This window comes from Cryptotermes secundus, unplaced genomic scaffold (assembly GCF_002891405.2).
Source record: "Cryptotermes secundus unplaced genomic scaffold, Csec_1.0 scaffold901, whole genome shotgun sequence".
NCBI classification, from domain to species: Eukaryota; Metazoa; Arthropoda; class Insecta; order Blattodea; family Kalotermitidae; genus Cryptotermes; species Cryptotermes secundus.
Genome location: NW_019729906.1, coordinates 623,722 through 644,977, shown reverse-complemented (window position 1 = coordinate 644,977; position 21,256 = coordinate 623,722). Strand labels below are relative to the sequence as shown.

Here is a 21,256-nt window from a genome sequence, read left to right as displayed (position 1 = left end):
ATTTGTATATTGACTCACTGTTGACATCATGTTTAGAATTCTACGTCCAGAAGTAATGCATGGAAATGACTGACTATATAGTATAAAACTATTTGTTACAAAATGATAATGTAAGTCAGAAGATAAATTTGAAAAATCTGCAGAACTGCAGAAGTAGACAGTATGGTGAGAGTAAAAAAGGGAAGTTATTCTGCCCTAAAATATAAATGAAATAGAAAATAAAATACCTGATATATATGTGTGAATTTCTTATCTGATTTCTTTTGAGTTAATAGCTGAAGTTTTGACAGCATTCACATATTGACAGTAGTGTAAAGATTTCCTTCATTTATATCAGTTTGGAAAGAGAGACAGTGGAAAGATAAAACACTATTCTGATTGAAATTTTCTTGTAAGACAGTTTACTTTTCTTGAGTTCTCAGATTATTTTGAATATGTTATGAAGAAAGATAGACATATAGCAGCCTCCGTAGTCTAGGGGTAACGTTCCCACCTCGTGACTCAAGGTACATGGGTTCAAACTTGGTGGAGGTCGTGGAATTTTTAAGGGCGGAAAAATTCAGGGAACAAGTCCTCCGGGAGGGACTTTAAGCTGTGGGTCCTGTGTCGTAGCTTTACGGCACCTCATGTCCCAAGGGGACCTCTGAGCGAAATTCAGGACATTTCCCACCCAACAGTAGTATCTAACGCCTCTGGTAGATGGGGGAAGCATCGAGATACCGCTGAGCTGCTGAGCCAGTAGAGTCCAAACTCGCTGGCTGAGTCGGGACTGATGGCGCGCACCAGTACCGGTAGGGAATAGAGACTGGTAGAATATCATAGGGGGACACACAATGGACCAATATCTGGACTAAGTGCATGGGGAAACCCACCCTCTCCAATAACAACAACAACAAGATGGACAAATGGTATGAACATACCCATGCTGCTGTTCTCCTCTAATAACGTTTGGATAAACTGACCAATTTGCATGGAACTTCATAACAACGCATGCCACTATAGGGAACCCTACCTCCTTGCTTTTTAATTTCCTACCCTGCAAACTTGTGAGAAAGTTTGAAATTTTGTGTAATATGAGATTTTATAAAACTGAAATTTTTATTAAGGTAGATTGTACAGCATGTAGAAGGTAAAACTTCAACATAGATTAGAAATATGATATTGCAGCAACACATTTTATGAAAGGGAGTGTTTATTATTAGTATTCAGTCAACACACTTGTGGTAAAGTACACCATGCATTTGCATGTACTGCATGTTCAGGCCAATTGCAGCCATCATCAGGTACACAGAGCTTTTACAATTACCTTTCTTCCTAGCTGCTGTACCTTCCCACACTGGCCAGTGTTTACACATTCGGAGTATGTTGTTTATGTAGTGCCCTTATGTTATAAAGTGTATTAAATGTATTCTAATTGAAATTAAAATTGAGTTATGTGTAAAAGGTATGTATAAGTGTGTGTGTGTGTGTGTATATTCTCCTTTTGCTTTATACTGTCCTGTCCCTTTTGTTTTGTGTTGTCAGACTTTAATGCCGTGTTCACCAATGTATGTTCTTGTTTCTCGTGGGATTCTTCTTGTGCTCTTACATTGATGTTGTGGTTATGTATTGGCCTACAGGTGTGTTATGTGTTCTTTCCATGTTATTTTCTCTTCTCCCCATGGCCTGCCATTATAAGAAGATTGTGTAACCTGCATGAATGGCTGTGAGACCATACAGAACGTACAAGGGGTATTTGCAAAGTAAACTTCGGTGAGCTGTTAACAAAACAAGCAATGAGAAAATATCTTATTATTTAAAAAATGTATACTTCTTCAGCTAATTCTCAATGTAGCCACTGCCAGTATTGGGGCACTTGTACTGGGGAGTAAGTTTTTGTATGTCTGGGTCAAAGAAGTCCACTGCATGTGGGTTCAGCCACATTTTGACACCTTCCATTGACTCCTCATTATTGTCGAAGTGGTGTGATCCCAACCAGTTCTTCAGGTAGGTGCAAGTAAACAGGTGGTAGTCGCTTGGGACAAGATCAGGGCTGTAAGGAGGGTGGTCAAACAACTCGCAGTTGTAATGCTCTAGCAGTGCTCAAGTGCGAGCAGCTGTATGCAGATTCACATTTTTGTGGAGGAGCACTACACTGGATGTTAACATTTCACGCCTTTTGTTCTGGATGGCCCTATGCAGTTTTCTTAGTGTTTTATTTTGGTCCCTTTTTGCATGAACTCTACCAACAGCATGCCTTTGCTGTCCCAGAAAACAGTTGCCTTCAGTATTCCAGCAGACAGACAGTGTTTGTTTAAACATTTACGGCTTGTTTGAGGAATGTGTGTGCATCAACTGCTTTGACTGCTTTTTGGTTTGAACATTCACAAATGAAACCCAAGTTGCATCACCTGTTATTCATATGATGTGACTGAGAAATTCATCACCATCTTTGAGGTATCACTCTAAAAAGCCAAAGCCAAAGGCATTCTCTGTGTTTCATGTGCACCCATGAGCATTTTGAGAAAAAAACTTATGCCAAACTTGAGATAGCCTAGCCTAACTATGATAATTTTGTATACAACAGTGTGTGAAATTTGTGAAAATTCACACAAAAGTTCTGAAATTGTGAAGTCATCTTTCAGGCCAACATTTGAACAAGATCATCACTCACTACAGATGGCTGACCTCCTTGCTCTTCATCTTCACCGCACATAATTCATGATGGATTTCTGCATCGCTCATATTTTTAGCATGAAGAAAGCAGATAACAGCGCAAATGACAGCTGGTGGGATTATCAACTGCAGGACACATCATAACTCACTCTGCAGAGACAAGAACAAACACTAGATGATCAGTTGTGTAATGGTTTACAAGGCAATGAGTCATGTGATGCTACCTTGCATGCACAAGCTCTCCCCCGCCCCTATGGTAATTGCCTCAAATAATTGCCTTAATTTGGTATTGAGCTCCAGTTTTTTTAACATGGCAGTAACACTGAACTCAATTTGGGACATTGAAACATTAATGACTGAGGGAACTGTTCATATGTAGAACTGAGAACTGATATCAATACTAGATTTTATATGACCTTAATTTTGTAATATGAGAGGTGAGAGAGTTCTCTCCCAGGAGTACTGAATGGGTAGCGGCATTAGTCTTGATTCATATTTTGGAGCTGCTTGGTTTGAATCTTGGCTGGAACATCAGCCACCATGACATATGGTTTTCATGGCTTTCTTCAGTACCTTTGGACAAATTCCAGGATAGTACTTGATTAGGCCTTGATCACTTCCTTCCAGATACTTTCCAAATTATCTTTCTTCTGTCATCCATCCATTCAACGCTATTTAGTTCAGCTATTGAAAGCATTATTAAATAAAACCCAAACAAAATAATAATCTTCAAATAAACATATATTAAAAGTGATGTTGCATATTTAAGAATAGATTATGCACAAGATGGTAGAACAATAGATGCAGCTTCATGACTCTGTGATAATGTATGTGTTTTAAACAACTGATATTGCTTATTTTCTTTTGCTGTTCATGCATGACCAATTTTTGTTATTGGCAGTGCACATTTTCTGTGGAAACCACCACAGTGAATAGCACATGATCACGTTGCAGACATTTGAACTCTCTTATTAGTTTATCTTATCATGAGTTAAAAAATTGCCAATTGGTAAGATGAATATAAAATCATATGTATCTGTCAGATTTATATAAGACTCACTCACTTACTCACCTCTGTCTTTAATGGAAGTTAAAACTGTTTACAATCTCTCTATGATTAATATAACATCAAAATCACATCAATTGCTACATGTTTCGGCCCTGCTTGGCCATCTACTAGCAATTGTTCACCTTTTGAAACCGTCACAGTGTACAAGATTGTAAGTCAATATATTTCCGTGCTGTTGCAAATCGTTTTTCACACTAGAATATGTTAAGAAACTAGTGAGAATATACATATGGAGGGGGCACAAACATGGATGCTGCAAAGGGAAACTAATGTGGAATGGAGAGGGCTTTATTCTCAAACAAACACGTTTTGGTGTGAACAACAATATGCAACAGGATGGAAATATATGGGCTTACAATCTAGTGTAGGGCAATAGTTTCTGCCTGAAGATGGCCAAGTAGGACCGAAACATATGGCAATTTATGCGATTTTGATGTTATTTTAAATTAAAGAGAGATTGTGAACAGTTTCAGGTTGCCTTAAAGGCGGAGATGAGTGAGTAATAAGATAATCTGGTGGAAATTATATAAGAAAACATGGCTTCTGATGTAATAGAATATGTTTTGGTGTTTCAGAATGAAGTAGAGGGAGCTATATTATCCAAAACAAATATGAAAAATTGCGTGGTATATGATTAAAATGTTATTTTTAAATCTCTTAGATAGTCTACAATTAGCATTGTTCATTTTACTTGTTCATTTAATTTAACAATATACATATTTCAAAATATATCTCAGTTACATGTATGCTGTTGCTTGGATGTTTATTTTTTATGACAACCAAACCTTCAGCATTTGAGTCATACATTTAAGAAACATGAGATGAAATTCAAGAGCACCAAATCTGTAAACAAGTAGCACCATTTTTTAAGTGCAGTCCCTGTGGTACCATGCTTCTGGATTCAGGAAGTCTGATTTGATTTTTATGTATGCTCACTGAACGTCTATATTAACCCAGGCATACTTTCCCAGCTTCTTGCACAATGTGTGTGCTGCAAACTACACAGAACATGAAGTTAGAACACACTGTACTGTTCTGTTAGTCATAATTTGATCCAAACATCACATCTTCATATTGGATTTCTAGTTTCCTTTTAAGGAAATGTAGTTGGTAATAATTTTTTATTTAGATTATGTATAATTTTCTAACTAAGGTTGAGAGTCTTATTATCATCACTGTTTTTTATCATCATCAAATTTTGAAATAACCAGATTATATTTTGCAAGAAAGGGACTTTGGATGAACGTAAAATGAGAAGATCTTAAGTGCCTTAGAAGGAAAACGATTACTCATTTTGTGTGAAATAGTGTGATGTGTGTGTCTATGTTGTTTCAGGCTGGTTGTCTGCAGGGAGTGTCAGTGGTCTACTGAGCCCATGCACAAAGTGCCCATTATGTCCTCGTGTTTTTGTCAACAAGTTCAACCTCAAAGTTCATATCCGTGATGTCCACAGTGTGGATCAAGGACCTTTTTCATGTTTGCAGTGTGGTAAGCAGGTGAAGAACCGCAGCTGTCTGCGTGTACATGTCTACCAACAACACCGCAAAAAATCATCTCCCTCAGAACAGTTTAAGTATGAGATTACACATGGTACCAGAGAGTGAAATTAACTGAAAGTGCCCGTGCAACCATGGCAGTAAAAGACTTTTTTATTTGAGTTATATGTTGAACCTTGTTCTTGTAATAGTTTCTAAGCCTTGTTCTCTGTCAGGCTGGAAACAGAACCATTTTTATACTGAATTACAATTAAACTGTGATGTGTGTAAGAATTGATCTGTAAATATAAGATAAATTGAAAGTTTCTTTCCTTCTCTGAAATACAATTTCATTCTTTACAAAGATGGGAAGTGTGCAAAGTTGAAACTTCTTTTAGTTCATAATATTCTGAATATTTTCTAGACGCAACACACTTTTTGAAGTAATCTAACGTTTTCTTTTTTGCATGTTGAAAATTTGGGGGCATTGAAACTTCTCCACAATTTTCTGCATTTTAAAAGTCCCTGCATGTTTTCACCATGCATTCACTTTTTCCAACTGCTTTTGTTGTCCTTGCAGTTACTATTTACAGAGGAGTAGATCCTTTGTTCTTATAAATAATTGTTTTTCTTCTTGAATGAGCAAGTCTTCACAATAATTTTCTTTTCTCTAGGGTTTCCTCCTAGATATTCATTTTTCCACTTCACAGAGATAATAATTAGTTTCTGTATTCAACACAACATACAAATCCCTACTGGGTATAAAATTTATAATCTTGGCGTTCATAGAAATTAGAAGGGTAACGTGTTCAGATTGGCTGGCTTAATTATCATTAGGTGCCTAATGTGTGGAAAGAACTGAGTGCCTCACTCGAAGATATGACACCATGTTTCATCTGGTTAAGTGTTAGAAGTAGCCAGCTACTTGCATGTGTATATGCCTTTCCTGATGATAGTACTACTTGTTAAAGAAGATAGTACTCTTCATGAAGTTTATTTTGTCAAAAGTTAATGTAAATTTACTGTCTTTTAACTATCTGTTCAACCCAGTAGAAAAATTATTAATGCAATTGTGAAAGTAGTCACTTTCAGGATTATAAATGATAGTACTAGTATCATCAGCAAAGAATATAATTTGGTCTCATAACTGATAGCTGAGAGTAGATTACTGATATATATGAGAAAAAGGAGGTCAAGTACTGAATGAGAAACTTCATGTTTTACTTGAATATGTGTTATAGTTTGAATTTGGAAATTTAATTTTTACTGTTTGCTTTCTATCATTAAAATTTTGTTTAAACCATTGCCCAGATTTACCGTGAATTACACAAATATTCATATCTCATCTCATTTATTTACATTCCATAAATCCATTACATATAGGATAAGGAATTAGTCATTGATAGTACAAATAACACTACATAGAAATAACAATATAAGACTCATTACATTATTCAGTACCATAATAGATCACAATTATTGGAGTCAAATTTACAATCAAAGTATTCTTCCAAGGAATAAAACGAGTTCATCAACAAAAATCTTCTTAAAACAATTTTAAAATGTTTAACATCTTGAGCCAGGTTCCTTATATTAGGAGGAAGCCAATTAAAAACCTTAATATCATGGTAATACACTCCTTTCTGAAAAACAGTCAACTTACATGTAGGATAATGGAATTTATTATTATATCTTGTATTCCTATTATATAACTCAGAATTTAACTTAAATTGATCTTTATTATTAACCACGAACATTGCAAGAGAAAATATATACTCAGATTGAAGGGGTAAAATTTCCAGTTCCCTGAACAATTCCCTACATGAATCTCTGTTCCCAGACTTCATTATAATTCTAATTGCCCTTTTTTGTAACCCAAAGATATGTATACTATAAGGGGAATTACCCAAAATAACCAAACCATAGGTCATAATTGAATGGAAGTAAGAAAAGTAAATCATTCTTAATGTACCCTGAGACATGTAAGATTTTAGGGCTCTAATCGCGTAACATGCGTAACTATTGGGTGTTAATGCATTGCTTGAATGTGAATTATACAGTAGGTCACAAATCAGCAAGTGGTCTTTCATTTCAGTGTATTATGTCTGTTCTATGAGTTCTGATATGGATATGTGCAGTATAGTATATCATACAAAGCAGATGGCTTATGACTGACTATTTGTGCATGTTATATGTATATGTGAGATGGCATTAAACATCTATCTTGATGCATCATTTGATAATATGTAGTACTGGAAAGGCATACAAGAGAAAGTAGGGAAAGTTAATAGTACAGAAGCTTACATAACAAACAGTGAGACTTCCTACTGAATTCTCAGTGACTGTTACACTATTTATAAATAATAAAATCAAAGTTAATCTTGTTCATTGATGTGTAAGAGAACATATAACATGATATTATTTCAAATATTGTGTATTTGATAAAAAAAGTAAAAAGACAATATAGGGATGGTACAAAAGTAGATATGCAGCATAAGATATATTCTAACATAATACTAAAAATAGGTTTTAACAATGATACACACATTTCAAGTACTTTGTGCAAACAGATGAATTAAACTCTTTTAACTTCATACACATAGGCCACGCCATAGCTCAAGAGGTTAGTCGCTGGCTTCCCACTGTGGCGACCCAGGTTCGATCCCGGGTCTGGTCAAGTGGGATTTGTGGTGGACACAGTGGCACTGGGACAGGTTTTCTCCGAGTACTTCAGTTTCCCTTCCCAATCTTCATTCCACCAATTTCTCCACAATCACCCTTACCTGACATCCGGGGCTGGTACAGTAGGCCAGAAGTGGCCGCAGTACAAGGGACTTAGTCCCACCCCACTAGCAAGAAAGAAAAAACTTCATACACATCATCATGAAACAGAAGGATATCACTTTAAATATTCCATTGAGCAACAGTTCATAGGTAAGCTGTCTAAAAAGAATCAAGTTAAGAAGAGTTCTATTTTCTGTGATATAATGTTGTGTAATCTGTTGAAAGTCAACTGATAATTCAGAGCTCTGCTTACTGGCTGCCTCATGCTGGTTTCTTGCTTGCCTTACTCTTCAACCCTGAAGATGGAGGCGACATGTTCCTCTGAAATGTTGTTTGACTTTCAATGGTCTACATAGCATTACATCCCAGAAGGAATGAACACAGTTGTGAGAACATCAAACCCTACAGAATCAAGGTAGTTTCTCATAGTGCCTCTTCTATACTCTTCGATTCCGGAAGCATAGGTTGATGGGCCTGTCAGGTACTCGGTTCATGCGATAAACCATCCCTACTGGCTTTGGTGTGTGGTCTGCAGATTCCAGGTGATACTTTCTCAACACCTGTTTGAGAATGTTTATAACATGTAGAGCTGATATTGAGCAAATCAATTGTAATTGATAATTTATGCTTATCACAGGAAATTATTTTAAATTCAATATAAGAAGTGTATCAGCTTATGAACCATCTTCAATGGTACTGCCTGTTTGAAACATATTTAACCAGTGAAGTGCAAATTTCTTCTGAACAAGATTTAAATATTCATTTCCTACCATACAACATGTTTACTACATCTGCATATTACAAGTTGGTTAGGGAAATAGTTGTTGTTTATTCTGAAACATTGAATACGTGTGAAGAAAGTGCACAGTTAAAGTGAATGGTAAATACAGTAACTACTGTACTTTAAATGTTTAACCACATCCACATTATAACTAAGATGTATGCAAAAATGAAATGACATACCTCTGCTAGTAATATCACCATTTCTTGTTCCGCCAAGCGTTGTCCAGGGCACATTCTGGGACCATAGCCAAATGGCAGAGATGCAAAAGGATGACCTTTGCTTGTTGAAGATTCTCGTAGCCAGCGCTCTGGCAGATACTTTAATGGTTCAACAAAGTATTTTTCATCTAATGAAGTTACAGAATTGAATGCATACACCAGTGTCTGGAATAGCAGAACCAAAAGGTTTCAGAGTTAGATAAAATCATGGCAAAAACTGTATTTTTCTACACTTTCATTTATATATATTAAAAAAAATCATTCCTTTATACATAATATAGGTAAAAATGTAGCAACTAACTCCAGCAGGTACAAGATAGCCTCCAATATTTGCATCTTTCGCCAAGAAGCGGCTATTAGCACCAGCAGTGGAAGAAAGTCGGAGTGTCTCCTTGATGCAGGCTCGTAGAAAGGACATCTCCTGGGATGAGTCTTGTCTTAAAACCTTTTCATATGCTTGCTGCTGAATTTCAGGATTAGCTGCCAGGTAGTGAAATGTCATGGCCATTGTGGTGGCTGTCTGTTGATAGATGGTATGATATACATTATGCTTATATTTTTTAGCCTACTACATGAAAGAAGTTCATGTTAGGTTACACATAAATGACAAACAAAACAAAGATACAGTCTGTAGAGAGCCTTATATGTGTGGAACTGTTGGATCAATAACTCACAAAATCCCCTGTAGACACAGACATAAACCCACTGCCACATCTACTGCTGTAGAATGTAGTAAAATAAATGTCCTCAAGTGTGCTTAATGTACCAAAGCATAATGTATGATTTGCATTTAAAAGAAAATATTAAAAAAGAAGAGGAATAGAAAACTGAGAGAGAAAGAAAGTTATAAAAATGTAAAAGTGATTAGCTGATGTGACAGTGTTAGGATGCAATTAATTTAAATGGCATGAACATAGTTTAAGTCAATTGTGGAAAGGAGTCTTCCCTCAAGGAGAATGCCAAACCTTTTTTTAATGGACTCCCTGGAAGAATGCATAAAGCTTTTGCACATTACCATGTTATGTGTATTTCCTCAATTTATGCAGAGTTTCTCTTCAGAATATTCACAGAATGGGCATAATATTTATGTTGTTCTATTTTGGAGCCCTCACTCTGTAAAGTGTTTTCCAAATTTTCGGCTCTCCAAGTTATATGCATATTAAAAAGTTTATATCATCTCCTTTGTCTATAACATTTTTTGCTCACTTTCCCTTGGTTATCCTACATAAGACAGTAATAAAGATTTGTTTTACAAGGACTTTTGTAAATTTAACTTCACTAACGGCATCAATTCCACCAAGGAAGGTCTCCATCCCCAGCATGACGATATCCTTCCATTCCAGTGTTGGATTGTTAAATATAGCAGCTAAAAAAGGATGTGCTGATGCAATTTGCTCAGGACTATCCATGTATCTGCACTTCATTCCTTGAAGTCTGCTCTCTAAAACCCTGTAACATATGACATGAAATTCTTGGAACTAAAAGCCAGTACATGTTAATAGCACATTCATATAACCTGTTTGAAAAGTATATTGCACCCTCAGCAGTCTTGAATTAAAATTAGAAAGCCAAAAGCATATAATATAATATAGCATAATTTGTTCTAAATTAAAAAATTAAGGGAAAAAGTAAACCACCACAATGATGGTTGAAGATTAATCATGGTTTCATAGAACAGAACATATTTTACTGATCTTCATATCAGCCATGGTTTATACTCATATCTATGCAATTTTTCAGGTTATACAAACGTTGTACTTTGAACATCTGTATAAACAAATGTAGCTGTCATCTGCATTAATCTGTATATGTGTTTGTTTGTTGGTTCTTCAGACATCTTCACATAATTGCACCTATTAAACCAAATCTGGCAAACCACAGGAAGGCAGTTTTTTGCTTACTGCTTGAGAACCATTCATGTGTATTATGGTTTCTTGCATTTGACAGAGCTTTGAAAGAAAAACCAAAGAAAGAAAATCAAAACCTTCACTATAGTTGTTGAGATATTTAAATTTTAAATTTTATCAAAGTGAATGGCAGTTTTTAAAAATTTGCAAAAAGCAAGGTTTTAATGATTAGTTAATGTACTTACAATCCTATTACCTCATATTAATATCACTAAGGTCAACATAATATCTTTTCAACTCTTTCAACATAATAACTATGCCTAATTACAGGTGTGCATTATTCCTGGACCATGCCAAATAGATCAGCTGGTATTTTAATAATTTGGTCTTGGAAATGCCTGTTCATGCATATGAATTAGTCACTGTTCTAAGGAAATTATTTTGGTGGCCAGAGCATACCTTGGTTTCATGTTTTACATCAGGTGTTCTCATTTCATCATGCTACTTTGAAGCAAGAGCAATGAGAAGAGTGAGCTACAAAGGGACCCTAATCATAGGTGAGAAGCATCACCAGCATATAGGTAAGTAGTAGTAAACAAGAAATTGTTTGGCTTGAAAGGATTCTGACGATGGTGTATACTGTACTTCTTTTGGCTTATTTTGGACTTCACCCATCGTCCGGTATATAAAAGACAAAAAAAACCACGACGTTTCGGAGACTGGATCTGTCTCCGTCTTCAGGTGGATAGGGAAGGTTTAACCTACTCAGTTGGGCCCCTTAGAAAGAGCTAGTCTTACAGACCATGAGGAGTCAGTCCTTAGGAAGGGCTTGAATTTTTCCATAGTAAATCCACATTTCAACTTAGACATGGCATGTGCTGTTGAATCGGTGATTACAAAACTCCCACACATTTTAGGAATGGAATTCAGATGGAAGGTCAGGTCTATGTTGCAGAAGTCCAAGTCACCCACCTCCAACATAAGCAAGGAGGAGTTGAAAGCCGTGAAGTCCCTGAGGCTCAACAAAGATATCAGAATCCTGCCAGCAGACAAAGGCAACTGCACTGTAGTGCTAGACGAAATAAAATACAGGGACAAAATTAACACCCTGCTGAAATCTGGAGTTTATGAGCCCCTGGCAAAAGATCCGACAGCCAGTGTTGAGAGAAGAGTTCAGCAAATCCTTGCCCAATACAAAACTGTCCTTCCGGCCGAGGTAAAGCGAAAGCTTACCCCATACCACAGCAAGCCCCCACACCTATATGGTCTCCCCAAGATCCACAAACCAGGCATTCCACTGAGACCCATAGTGAGTTCAATTGGCTCCCCGTGCTACGCCTTGGCTGCCTTCCTACAAAAAATACTGAGCCCTTTGGCCGGCAGATCTGGTTCCTTCGTGAAGAATTCCGGACATTTCATAGAACTGTTAAAGTCTGTTAATCTCCGTAGACATGATATGCTCGCCAGTTTTGATGTGGTTAGTCTTTTCACCAACGTACCAGTCGACGAAGCCCTTCAGGTCATCAGAAGCAGGCTGAGTAACGATAACACGTTGGCAGAACGGTCTGTCCTGAAGGTGGAAGCCATCATGGAACTGCTGGATGTCTGCCTGAGGACCACCTACTTTCAAGGGGACGACGGATTCTACCAGCAGAAGGATGGCATGGCAATGGGTAGCTCCCTTTCTCCCGTTGTTAGCAACATCTACATGGAACATTTTGAACAACTGGCTATCGACTCAGCGCAGGACAAACCGTCGTTGTGGCTCCGATATGTGGACGACACATTTGTGATCTGGCCGCATGGTGCAGAGGGGATACAGAACTTCCTTACACACCTCAACAGTCTGAGACCGGCTATCCAGTTCACCATGGAAATAGAATCGGAGGGAACGATCCCCTTCTTGGATGTTTTGGTCATGAAGAAAGGGACGGCTCTGACCACGAAAGTTCACAGAAAACCCACCCACACTGGCAGATATCTTAATTTCAATTCCAATCACCCTCCGCATGTCAAAAGAGGAATTGTTCATAGCCTTCATGATAGAGCTACCACTATATGCCAAGACCGGCAAGACCGGGTGTTGGAGGTTAAAAGTTTGAAACGCGACCTTCAACTGAGTGGTTACTCTCAGGGCTTTATTGACTCGGTTATCAGGTCCAAGGGCGGTAGTCGTCAAAAGAAAAAAGAGGAAAAGCCTCTTGGCACGGTGTACATCCCGTATGTCAAGGGAATCTCTGAGAAGTTCAAGCGCATAGGGAACCAGTACAATATTAGAACCGTCTTCAAAACTAAACACACTTTACGATCTTCGCTCGTGAGAACGAAACCAAAAAGGGATCCTCAACACACGGCACAGTGCGTCTACAGCATTCCCTGTCAATGTGGCAGAAGCTACATTGGTGAAACAGGAAGACCACTGGCTGTTCGAATCCGTGAACACAAGCACAATCTTAAGCAGGGTCTTCTAGAGAAATCCAGGTTGGCTCAGCATGCATATGAAGAAGGTCACAGGGTCAGCTGGGATGAAGCTAGGATCTTGGAGATTGAAAGCAACAGTAGATACAGGAAATACAAAGAATCAGCTCATATGGCATGTTCATCCAATCCGATCAGCCAACCCAGTTTGGATATTTCTCCTATATGGATCCCCCTCATCAATGAAGAGGTTAATAAACCAAAAAATGTAATTTCATGAATATTAGTGGTTCCACTACTACTGCAAGTTTTTTTCCGGAGATTAGTCTGATTCCCGGAAGTCGCCATGGTGACACGATTCTTTAGCTATGCAGATCAGGCATGCTTTATCCAGTTTTTACTTTCGTTTTTAACTGAATTCATGGAATATAACCCATACTTCTGTTTCTTTACATTGTTGACAAGTGCATGTTTGGTACAAATTTTTCTATCATGTTTTTACTGCGATTTTATTCTTTCCTCCCACTGATGGAACCAGTTGTCGGTTGTTCATAGGTTGTTTCTACAGATCAAGCTTTGTCCAGTGATTGAGACTAGCTCTTTCTAAGGGGCCCAACTGAGTAGGTTAAACCTTACCTATCCACCTGAAGATGGAGACAGATCCAGTCTCCGAAACGTCGTGGTTTTTTTTGCCTTTTATATACTGGACGATGGGTGAAGTCCAAAATAAGCCAAAAGAAGAAATTGTTTGTTATTTACTTGCATTAATTATCTGCTTTGTTTCATTAATGCTTAATTTTATTCATTATAAATATGCTATGCTTCAACTTAATTATGGGTTAAATAGGCCACTGCAGGCAGGGTGAGTAACATAACCACCAATTATTAAATTGTGGCTGTAAGCAACTGAGCTCAGAACAAAATGGTTATGAATGAAATTCTGAAATTTTGACTTTTTATAACATGGAGACTTCCTGTACCCAAATACTCAAGCACTGGGTGTACTCTGAAGTCTCTCTTATTTAGTGCAGAGAAATAACATTTTTAAACTATAGTGCTTAATAAGAATATAAACATTAATGCAGATAACCACACAGTTTATTTAAGGTATAGTGATATTGTAAGTAATGACACAGAAGTCCAGTTAACACAAATGAAATATGGAATTTCATCAGAAGTACCTAAGTGGTGATTCATCTGCAGTTTACTTACTTGTAAATGACTTCATGAGATGATTCTAGTTTTCGATAGCTACGTGTTCGATAGAGTTTCCATAGAGGGAGCCCAATCAATGTCCCATAGAGCCCTTCCATAAAATCTGTACTGGCATTCATAATATTCTGCGTATCTTGTTCTCTGATGCTTTGTGCTGCCAGAGAAGAGAACTGCACTCCAGGGACTGTTACTGAGATGGCTTTAATTTTGGACAAGAAAAGTGTTTTTGAAGTAAGCTATATGTTATTNATAACAATGTGTTTTTAAATGTTAAGTTTTAGACTGGGTTCAGTGTGGCAGCAACGTAAGAGTATACACCTGATGATGGCTGTTAGAGGCCGAAACATGTAGTGTAGAAGAGCAAGATCAAAGACATATAATACATATTGTTTGCACTTGGGACGGAGTTTTATCATTTATCAAGCTATATGTTGTTAAACAATAAATGTTATCTATTTGATTTGTTTCATTTTGGTCCGTCACACTAACAGTTACAGTTATAATAGACAAGTCCGTCCAATGTGACTATTTCAGTTATCTCACTTGATGATTCACTAGCCTTACATGTTTCGGTCCATTTGGATCATCTTCAGAGGCATCAAACACTTTTTTGAAACCACTATCACAACAGTTGTCGATCAAATACACATGTAATGTCCAAGTACACAATGTTCCATCTATCAGTCACAGCAGCCTTTCTGGTTATAGAAATATTTAAAGTTGTTTTAAAGTTTTAAAAACTTTGTTAAAAATTAAAATTCATAAACCATACGGTTCGTGTCAATAACCTCTGTTGTCTCTCTTCAAGGTGGCTGATGTGCCACCTATGTAACTGAGTAGGGAGATTCTTAATATTGTCCGTTATGATTTCTTGGCCCGCTGTGCTGCGTATACTCATTATTGTCTATTATAATTGTAATGTTATCTATCATTATATAACAGCATTCACTAATCTGAAGATTTTATAAACTTCAGGGTATTCAGATTCATCAGTCCCATTTACTGTATGTAAGCATACAGCTGAACACAAACAAATATTTGTCTCCATAGAAGTTGACAAATATCTGTTAGCATATAAGTTGTTCTATGGAAGAAATATTACAGATGCAACTGAAATATACATCTGTCATAAGAGCAGATATATTTTTCCAGAACCAATGAACATTATAAAAATCATAGGAAATAGAAATATAAATTATTTTTGTTATATTTCCTTAATTATTGCATGAACTAAATGGAGATACTTTTTTCAAATTTTGAGACTATTTATAAAGCAGGAATTAACAGGATCAATGCAAATGAGATTAAATTTACCTAACAAATTTTATTACAGGCCCTCAGTACCTAATTGAATTGAAGTGCTTCAAGTGGTTTTATATGTAAAAAATGAATGGATGGACTGATGCTAAGATAAAACCTCACCACTGCTTTGCATTCATCCCTCAGGATGAAGTCAGTAGGTTTTATAACTGCTATCAGACTACATGGTGTCATAACCCAAATGACCACAATCTTATCTTCACTGCTGTGAATACCTCAGATTTCATACAAAACATATATCTGCAAGGGAGAGCTAGGACAGCTCAGACAGTATAACAACTTGGCTAGAGACCAGATGACCAAGGAATCAGGGCTCAATTCCTGACAGGAAGAGGAGATTTTCCTCTTTTCCTCAGCATCCAGACAGGCTCTGGTATCTACACAGCTTCAAATTCTGTGAGTAGTGGGGGCTATTTCCCCAGGAGTAAATTGGCCAGACATGAAGCTGACCAGTCACCTACATCAGTGATGAGGTTAAGAATGCAGGGAACTATACCTCCATTCTCTAATATGTCTTTCATAGTGTGGTACTTAATTAAGCCTACTGACAACTTTACTCTATATCTGAAAGTTCTTTCAGTTACACAGCATATGAATTCATTTCCTGAGACATTGCTCTTAAAGACATTAACAGAGCCTTTGTATAGCCTGCAACTCTAATACAACAATTTTGCTCAGTCACGAACAGTAACATTAGAAGCCTGGAAAACTTGGAAATTTACATTTTAAAACATTCCAGTTCGCACTGTGTTAAATGATTGCTTGTCATATAGTGATGATGTACCTTCAATACTAAATTTCATTAAGTCCTGACAAATATCATTTATAGTTTCTGAGGATGTTTCATTTATCTTCATTTGAATGTAATCCACAAATCTGCTTGCCACTTGTGTATGCCTATCAGCATAGGCCTTGACAACACGAGGATGCAAAAGGGGCAGTATAGCTGCACGGAACTTGTACCACTCCTCTCCATTCCTACAGCACAAAAAATATCCATTGTAGATATACACGTATACTTTAGTGATAGATATTAACACTAATGCAATAGACATGATGTGATGTAACATAGCAAAATGTGTAATTCTGAAATCTGGGAACTGTGATCGGTGGTAGCATGACTGATGGATGTTTGTGTTCAGGTCTCTCCACATGAAATGGACACAGGTACTAGAGATAACACAGGGGAGTGTGAGTATAACTTGATGTGCTTGATAATTATGGAAGTTTATAAACCACATAGTTGGCTCTTTACATCAAAGAAGAGAAAGATCACACACCACAATTATCATATATTACCAGGGAATGATTAAATCAAGAAGAATAAGATCAGCAGGACATGATGAACATGTAGGAAAGTAAGAAATGTGTACAAAATTTTGGTCACTTGGGAGACCTAGGCATATTTGAAGGATAATATTAAAATTGGCATTAGATAAATATGATGTAAATATATGATTCAACTGGCTCAGGTTATGGTCCAGTGGTGAGATTATATGTACATAGCGACAAATCCTCAAATTCTGCAAACACAAGAAATTTCTTGTTCAGCTGAATAACTACCACTTTCTGAAGTGGAGATATGGAGATAGTGGCTCCTGTACATTGCTCATGGGACCATGATGGTACTACAACTGGATCAGTATTTTCAGCTGTAATTGTGTTATGGATAAAGAATTACATAGAAATGACACCTCAGTCTTCATCGCACTTCATACTGCTTTACTTACCCTGGAACTATGCCCATGCTGCCAAATCTCTTCTGTCGATAGCGCTGAACTGCAGGAAATGAAGGTCTGAAAGGGTGGCGGCCTTCATGACGAAACATTGTTCTGGTGTCATCAGCATCCACAGTCACAACAGAATCTGCACCACTGAGTCGCAATTTGAACACTGGTCCCAGCTGTCTACTTAAGTCCATTACAGCCTCTGTTAGTCGCTCTGCTTTATATGGACCTGTGCAAGTTCACAGAAGCAATTGAGGCTGTAAAGCTCATAAAAAGTGGCAGAGCATACTGTAAGATAAAGCTATCTTTTTCTGACAAATCTGAATTTGGCAACAGGTTAGGTTAGAGGAGTTTTGTTTGATATAATGTAATTTGAGTATTGAGTATAGAGGGGTTGGGTTTCCCCATGCACTTAGACCAGTTATTGGTCCAATGTGCATCCCCCTTTTAATTTCTACGGTCTCCATACCCTACCGGTACTGGTGCTCACTATTAGCCCCTTTCTGCCAGTGAGGTTCCAACCTTCTACTGGCAGTAGTATCTAATAGTTAGTCCCTTTCTGTCAGAGAGGTCCCCCTCCTCTGGCAGTGGTACCTAATACTTCCCCATCTACCGGAGGCATTGGAAACTACTTTGGGCAGGAAACTTTTTGCCAAATTTAGCTCAGAGGTCTCCTAGACACATGAGGTTCTTTTACGTGCTGTAAATCTGCGACACGGGACCCACGGCTTAAAGTCCCTCCCGGAGGACTTGTTCCCTGAATTTTTCCGCCCTTAAAAATTCCACGACCTCGGCCGGGTTTGAACCCGCGTACCTTGAGTCATGAGGTGGGAACGTTACCCCTAGACTACAGAGGCCGCTATAATGTAATTTACTTTGGGCCATGTTTGTTTTGTGCCTGATTAGCATGAATAAAATAATGTCATAAACTCTGTGACATACTTGGCAGTAGATTATATAATGTGGTGCATGCTAAAGTCTCAGCTGCATGGTCACCATACTGTAGAGACCTTGTCATACACACACACACACACACACACATGCATGCATGCAAACAATTAACACATACCAGTGAACATGTCAAGAGTTGCACATTTGCTAATGCACTTTATGTTTCAACTCCACAAGGCTAAAATAGAGCATGTGAGTACTGGAAATATGCTTTTAGAAGGGGAAAGAAACACTGTATACACATAAATCCTGTAGATAAGTTTACACATTAAAATTGGTTGACCTAAAAGTTTCCGTATTCCTATACAGTGTATTATCCATCCTAGGGAAGCCTATACAACTTTTAATAAGGTTGATCACATAAAGAGTGGCCATTGCTGCTGTGGACTTATTGATACCCTTGCAATGTTATGGAGACAATTATCATGTAAGAAGATAAAGCTAGCCTTGTCCCTACAAACCATGGCATGAAGGCATGTAGAGAGTATGGAGGTAAAGCTCTGTAACTTGTTAAGTTTGGCACTGGGATAGAGTGAGTGATTAGCTGCAGCCACTTTAATGTAAGAGGAAGAGTTCCTAGCAAACACTGAACAGGAATCTGGAATTATGAGTATATATATATATAGTAGTGTTCCTTTACAGAAAACTCTGGAGTGCAATTTCAGAAACTGTTTGTTATCCATGGTGGTTGCTTACATTACTCATGAAATTTGATGGGAGATTCTACTTTCATTTTCCATCTTCCTTTCTATCATCATTCCATTCCCCCTCCATTCCTCTCATTCAAGTTAAAACAGCTCCCTCACCTCCATTTTTCCATAATTGTATCCATTTAATACCATCATTTCCTTCAAGCTTTCCTCCTGAATTTCTGTCCCATCCCATTTATATCTTTGCCCTGTCATCAGTCTTCTCTCTTATCTAGCAGCAGCAGACGACTTTGGATTTTCCTCCATATACAAATAATGGCAGAAGATAATTAGTGTTTTCCCCCATATCCTAGCAACACCAGAAAGCAGGATGGATTTTCTCTTACATCACAGCAACAGCAGAAGGCATTGTTGATGCTTAAATTGAAACGCCCTGCCTCGATCAGGGATTAACAAGATACAAAGATACATTGCGTTTCTAACAGTGTACTATACATTTGTTGCGGCACTGCATCAATTGGTATTGGTAGTGTTTGCAACAAAGTTGTTAACAGAGATCAGTACTACGCTTGAGTATAGCCGTGTGAGGCCGAAACATGGTTACAGAAGAGTGTACATAGGATAGAAGGCATGGATAGACACATTTGGACAGTGAAAGCACATATCAACTGCAGATATACGTATTACACCTGGCTGCATATAACATCCCTAGCAGACTGTTATGTAGATAAATTAGAACTCAGCCTAAATAAAAAATGTATAGGATGTATAGAATATGTCAGTTTTTGCAGTCATAATATCCATCATTTAAACACTGTTAAGACATTGTCATGCTCTGCAGTAAACTATAGCATTGCCTTAGAAATGCAATTTTATTTTGTAATGTTGGCTATAAATTACACTCACTAACACGAAGTTTAAGAAATAACATCAACCAACCCGTTGGTCCAAAGAGATGGGCATGTCCAATTACTGGCCAAATGCCCTGTGGTGATGGAATGTCGCTGAATGTTTCTGTCGAAGCAGAGCAGTTTCTTGTACAACGTGAATTAACGTTCACAAAATATTTCATACTCCCCGCGGCATGCCGTAACATGGCCATGTTAACAACTGAATTAAACTAGCATTGACCAGACTATCCTGCATCAGCATACATAATACGCTGTATATCATAAATACGTAATAACTTCTGAGAGGGAACCAAGGTGACATAGGCCTTGCAAGATTTTCCCTGTGAAAGACGTAGTCATTACGGTCATTAAAGCCATGGTGAACAAATGGACGACGTAAATAATTTCCGAATAACATGGAGTAAAAAAAAAAAAATCCACCCAGCATCGGGAAATTTGTTGACTCAAATCGGACCATGTTAACAAAAAGCCTGAAAATCGGTGCCTGTCATCGAGATGTTCGACTTCCAGTCATCATTTCAAAGTTGTGCAGCTTTTGTAGTTAATATGTATTTATACAATAATAAATCCATTTTTAACATTGGAGAAAACTGGAGTCAGGGCTCAACACCTAGACTTACTGACTGACCGACCGTCGGTCGCAATGAGACGGACTTTGACGATAAGGATTTCAGTTGCAGTTTAGCATTCACCGGAGTTAGTTGAGCATTAGCAGTAGATTTCCAACCTTCGAAGAGAGGAGTCGAGTTTTAGCAGTCACCGAGCAAATCAGCAGACGCCTCACCGAGAATTGTGAGTGCTGAAGAAACGTTAAGGGGTCGTGATAAGTGATAATAATAGGACTTGTAAGTGTGGATAAGAGTGTGTCAAATAAATAATCGCTGAATCCGAGACCCACATGAAATTATTCGCCGCTTTACCTAGGGGACAGGAGTAGGTCGCCAGGTAAAACGCGACAATAAGTTTCCTCAGTGAGCGTCTGCTAACCTGGAAACCAGTTGCCTGCTTGATATCGGCGACAATTTCTCGGAAATTGCGGTTGCGTTGTGGTTGCCAGTTTCCTGGGTGTGGCCACGTACTGCCAGAAATTTCAGTTTCTTAGGTACCTAGGAACTTCAGGGTATTTCATTCAAGCCGAATTTCTGAATCTAACCAGTATTCGGCTTGTAAGATTTGAGGTTTTCACGGCGGTGACTATGAAGAAAGCAGTCTTCTGGGATTTGGCACCGTGT

The 21,256-nt window shown here is 37.8% G+C and overlaps 2 protein-coding genes across 5 annotated transcripts in view; one reads left to right on the top strand and one right to left on the bottom strand.

Moving 5' to 3' along the window:
- Positions 1 to 5,624, top strand: part of LOC111865816 (broad-complex core protein) — a 168,860-nt gene extending 163,236 nt beyond the window's left edge. The window contains exon 6 of one of the 3 annotated variants that reach the window (XM_023854143.2): positions 5,060 to 5,624. In XM_023854143.2, the coding sequence (XP_023709911.1) occupies positions 5,060 to 5,328 (269 nt within the window). In that variant the 3' untranslated portion in view covers positions 5,329 to 5,624. The remainder of the gene's footprint in view (positions 1 to 5,059) is intronic. The other 2 variants (XM_023854142.2, XM_023854149.2) reach the window with 2 other exon arrangements.
- A 2,378-nt stretch (positions 5,625 to 8,002) lies between these two features.
- LOC111865815 (probable cytochrome P450 12a5, mitochondrial) lies at positions 8,003 to 20,430 on the bottom strand. Of its 2 annotated transcripts, XM_023854140.2 has the most exons (8): positions 20,053 to 20,430; positions 17,516 to 17,741; positions 16,570 to 16,763; positions 14,463 to 14,664; positions 10,269 to 10,434; positions 9,287 to 9,505; positions 8,947 to 9,150; positions 8,003 to 8,543 (listed from the first exon to the last, which is right to left on the bottom strand). In XM_023854140.2, exons 1-8 carry the CDS (start codon positions 20,213 to 20,215, stop codon positions 8,421 to 8,423), a joined length of 1,497 nt encoding a protein of 498 aa, XP_023709908.1. In that variant the 5' UTR covers positions 20,216 to 20,430; the 3' UTR covers positions 8,003 to 8,420. The 2 variants fall into 2 exon arrangements, with proteins under 2 accessions (XP_023709908.1, XP_023709909.1); XM_023854141.2 differs by lacking the exon at positions 9,287 to 9,505.
- Between the last annotated feature and the right edge of the window lie 826 nt (positions 20,431 to 21,256).